Raw genomic sequence first — 4,650 nt, 5'->3', positions numbered from 1 at the left:
TATATATATATATATATATATATATATATATATATATATATATATATAATATGTGTGTATGGGTTTTGTTCAAAAAAATTATTTTACTTAATTTACAATGATAAGTTTTCAGTTTACTTTTCTTCTTCACAAAAAGACTCACTCCAAGAAGACCAAGTGGGCTAGAGAAACTTACTGTTGAATGGATTGAAATGAGTGTACCAGCTTTAAATTCAAGAAGTTAATTTAGCAGATTTCAATCAAGCCATCAACCCAATAAATACACTGCTTACTAACCTTATTTGGTAGCATGATGGGTAACCACAACAGAGATCCATCAAAACTCTTAACTGAGCCAATCTTGTCTCTCATAGAGTTGAGGAGACGGAAGCGAAGATTACGTGCATCAACTTGAGGAACAAATTTTACCTCATACTCAAATACAGCCTTATTTTCTTTAAGGGACAGACGAATCCAGTTTGACAAGAAAGGCAGTCTGAAGGAATCAAACAGAAGAATACAATTTAGTTCTAGGGTTCTCAAATATTCGCAGAGGTTAAAAATTTATTAGTTAAAGGTGGCTATCTGCAGGTAAATTAATTGTAAACTGAAAAAAAAAGTGTGTTTTGTACAGACATTGAACTGTTGTATTATGATAGGAATGGTGATATTTTCATTCAACCACACAGATGTTGACTGTACAAACCAAGGTTCAAAACAGCTTCAATGAAAAGACAACATACTAAAGAGATCTCTGAAAAAATCCTTCTTTATGAATCCACCTGGAGATAGGCAAAAGTACAAAATACATATCATAGTTGGGGCTAAAAGCAGGCCATGAAGCCAATGTGACATGAGTGTAGATAGAAAGGCGAGTTCATGAGTCACTAACTTTGGCTGACAAAGTTTAAGGTGGAAAATAAATTTACAAAACATAATTAAATTTTTTCAAAGACCAATTTTCTGTGCCAATTCTTGACAGCATTTACTTTAGTAAAATGAATCAACCTGCCCATAGTATGGCTGAAAGAAAATATTGCCATTCATCTATCACACATTAGATGGTTATAATGTACAGCAACTACTGGACTGTATTTAACAAAGGGAATGACAATACTGTACACTCTTGTGGGTCACATCTAAGAGCTCGTACAGTACAAGGTGTAAAAGATGCATAAATAGATAGCTACAAAAAGAGGGTTGATAATGTAAGAATGAAGTAGTATTGAAAATAAAAATATCCTCTTTGTCATATTAAGACATACTGTAAATAGGAAATTATTGAAAATAGAATGAAGTAAGGACAAGAGTAATTAATACACTAATACAACAATACTGTATTGTGATGAAAGGTACTGTATAGCTAAGGAGACAGTCAAATTTCTACTAAAGTATCTCTACTCACTTAGTTCCAGTGGTCCCCTGACGACAAACTTGGTCGTCAGTGTCTTGGATACTCAATTGTTGAAGCTTCTCTGTCACCGATGATGAATAATCTCTACACTCTTGTGAAACTGATGATCTAACAAAATGTGCAAAAACAAAATAATAAAAAAGTTGTAAAATAATATTACACCATTTTTTTAAATTTATTCATAAAAATGAGGGACTGATCCTGAATACCCATTTTCTATTCTCTAAAAACCTTAAGTCATCCCACACATGAGAAAAGCAGAGCTGAATTATGTGCTCTGGAAATTCCATTGTAATATTGACACAACACCAGTTATACCCTTTCCATGCTAACCTGGCCCGAAAGCCCCCGACCCCTGTCTATAGCTACAAATAGCTGATTGGTTCCCCTGACCGTTTTACCTCACCCCAGACTGCACGTGTACCAGAGAGTATTTATATTGACCTTTTATGGTAAATATTTAAAATGTTCTAACATCCTCTCTGAAGTGCTAATGCCTTGAAATCATTTGCATTTTGATAGTTCAGATAATTATTTAACATTATTTTAGATAATATCATGTCTGCTTACCAATTGTAAACACATTTAGTTTGAAGTTTCTATGAATCAATCAGCTATTAGTACTGTATATAAAAGGGGCTTGGCTTATGGGCAAGATTAGCGTTGAAATACTATAGGTGGCTCTGCTGGGGGTGTTCCAATAATATCACAGGTCAGTTGTCGAATGAGCTGCACACAAATAAAAATTTTTAAAACTATTAATTTTTTGAAAAGTCAAAGGCTATTCAATACAGTCTTACTAATAACAATATCACCAATACAGTTTGAAAAAGAAGCACTGAACTCACAATGACTGAGCTCCAACCTGAGCTGTAGGTTTGTCAATTAAACGGGTTTGCAGATGTGCTGCACGACCTCTGGCCAAGTCCAATTTTGGGCGAACCCCTTGCTTGTCATAAGTATCTCCACCTGGAGGCAATAAAGCACTTTTATTCTTGAGCAGCTGACTGATGAGTGCCCCTCGGTTAGTGCCCAATGATGAATAAATGGTTCCACTGCTATCATCTTGAACACCAGCACCCCCTGACTGATTGAGAGATAAAGTTCATAAACACGGGTAAAATGCAGATATTCAAAATAATAAATATAAACCTTATATATATCAAAATCACAAGATACGAAGCTTGCTTGCATTTTGTTATGCAATTTTAAACATTACTGCGATAAGTTTTTACTGTCAGTTTAGTTTACTGATGAATTAGCCTATACTCACGACACATGGAGTAGGTACAGCTGGAGCTGGAGAGACACTCTCTGCCAAGGCTTGGTTTGGTTGTTGTGGTAGACTATGAAGAGCTCTGAGTAGAGCAGCTCCCCGCCCACCACGACCAAGAGATGATTTTGGAGCTGAATCATCTGTGTTCATCTCCAAACTGAAAAATTGAAATGAATATTCAATTAATGGACCACATCTATGCTCTCCTTATATCCATGGCCAGTTATCAGCTTTACCCATCCTTCAGAACTACACTATTGTGTGACATTATCTCAGCAGTAATACAGGTATTTAAGGACAATGGTCTGATTTAACCAACTACATAACGAAAAATATCTATTGAAGAAAACTTATTTCTAACCACAACAATAAATCAAATAGGGTGGAAGAATAACAGGTTCTTACTAAAAATTTGGACTGTGTTCCCAATTTTTTAAACTTGCATTAAAGGTACAATTTCTTGTGCTGATTTTAAATTTGAAACTCATGTTTTGCAGAAATGTTTTATTTGTCACTTACAGGTCTATGAATCAGAAGTGCTGCCCAATCATGCTTAACATAAGCGACTACAAATTTTGCCCATGTGATGCTGGCGCCACATAAACTCTCACTGGTACCCATCCCATATGTGGGTTAGGTTGTAAGACGTACAATGTACGTAAGCGCCAATAAAATATTAAATATTTATTTCTGCAAAAAAGTAGTTGCATACTTCGAATCAACATAAAAAACTGTAATAGTGACAAATTTTTCAACAAAAATTAATACAGTCCAAGTTTTTAATAAGATCCAAATAACACTGTTGCTGCCTGTGTAGCATTCTAGCATTCTCAGAGATCCCCCATACTCAGAGGGCCCCTTGTATATAATGTGCATGTGCACAAAATCTAGATTATTTTGTCAAGATTAACACCAGAAAAAATAATGGAATTGAATCAAATTAGAGGAATTAGATATCATGAACCTGTACACGAAAATGAAAGCAAGATTAACTGACCTAACGGCTACCAGACCTAACCTTACCTAACCTCACTCAACTTTCATTTTAGTGTTCAGGATCATATTAGTCTTCCCACAAATCTTGGTTTAATTCCATTATTTTTTCTGGTGCTAACCACGTTGACATAATCTGAGATCTGAAGTTATGGTGCCAACACGGTCGTTTACAAGTTTTATTTGCAAAACAGGTAAATATTCGTACATTGGCTGTTCTCAGGTTTAGGTATGTTTTTTTATTTATTTTTTTTTTTTACGCTTTTCGGTGTGCTTTACTCAAATCTGACACTCATTTCTTGTGCAAATTAGCGTCTTTTTCCCCCAAATTTACATTTTCATTTAAAACAAACATAATTTGCACAAAAAAGTGGTCAAATTGGAGTAAAAAAAAAACAAAAAACACAAAAGAAAACCTATTCTCATACGAAAAGAACCAATCTAACTTACAAGGAGGAAATGGAGACAACTTACTTTAAGTGAGGACTCTGAGGTAAACATGGCGGGAACCTACAGCCAATGGACGAATTTTAACCACAAAACATAAATATTGCCCCCTCACTGTAAAACATCCCCAGTACCAGAAAATGTTGTAAAATTACCGTATGTGACTGGAAGAGCCCAGTAGTTGGCACTAGTCAAAGTGGCCGAGGTACACACTACGCCGTTTCCGCAGACAGCGATTGAGAAGTGAGGCTTTTCAAAGGGACCTTGACGCTAAGCGGCTAAAGCCCCGCTACCAAGACAGATTAGAAGCAATTATCATAGTCGTAATAAAGATTAATAATAATATTATTATTATTAAGCCGAAGATTAGAATTATACCACATTGTAAACAGGTGGGCTTAAGGCCGAGTAGATGAATACAGAGTCTGCACCCCCCCCACCACCACCACCACCTACACAACAACGACAGGAATCACAGGACAGCCTGGCAGCCAAGGAAGCTTGACTACCCATACAGCTGCGTGCCGCCAAAAATATAGCA

At 35.8% G+C, this 4,650-nt stretch overlaps 1 protein-coding gene across 1 annotated transcript in view; it reads right to left on the bottom strand.

Annotated features, from left to right (window-relative positions):
• Positions 1-4,358, bottom strand: part of LOC121878379 (piwi-like protein Ago3) — a 129,947-nt gene extending 125,589 nt beyond the window's left edge. Inside the window, exons 1-5 of the mRNA XM_042384585.1 lie at positions 4,265-4,358; positions 2,667-2,826; positions 2,242-2,480; positions 1,385-1,501; positions 277-475 (exon numbers count right to left, since the gene is read on the bottom strand). Coding sequence (XP_042240519.1) covers positions 277-475; positions 1,385-1,501; positions 2,242-2,480; positions 2,667-2,819 — 708 coding nt within the window. The 5' untranslated portion in view covers positions 2,820-2,826; positions 4,265-4,358. The remainder of the gene's footprint in view (positions 1-276; positions 476-1,384; positions 1,502-2,241; positions 2,481-2,666; positions 2,827-4,264) is intronic.
• Positions 4,359-4,650: the final 292 nt, after the last annotated feature.

This window comes from Homarus americanus, unplaced genomic scaffold (assembly GCF_018991925.1).
Source record: "Homarus americanus isolate GMGI-L3 unplaced genomic scaffold, GMGI_Hamer_2.0 scaffold41027, whole genome shotgun sequence".
In the NCBI taxonomy this organism is placed as follows: Eukaryota; Metazoa; Arthropoda; class Malacostraca; order Decapoda; family Nephropidae; genus Homarus; species Homarus americanus.
Note: the sequence above shows the minus strand (reverse complement) of the source record. Positions and strands in the feature narration are given on the sequence as shown.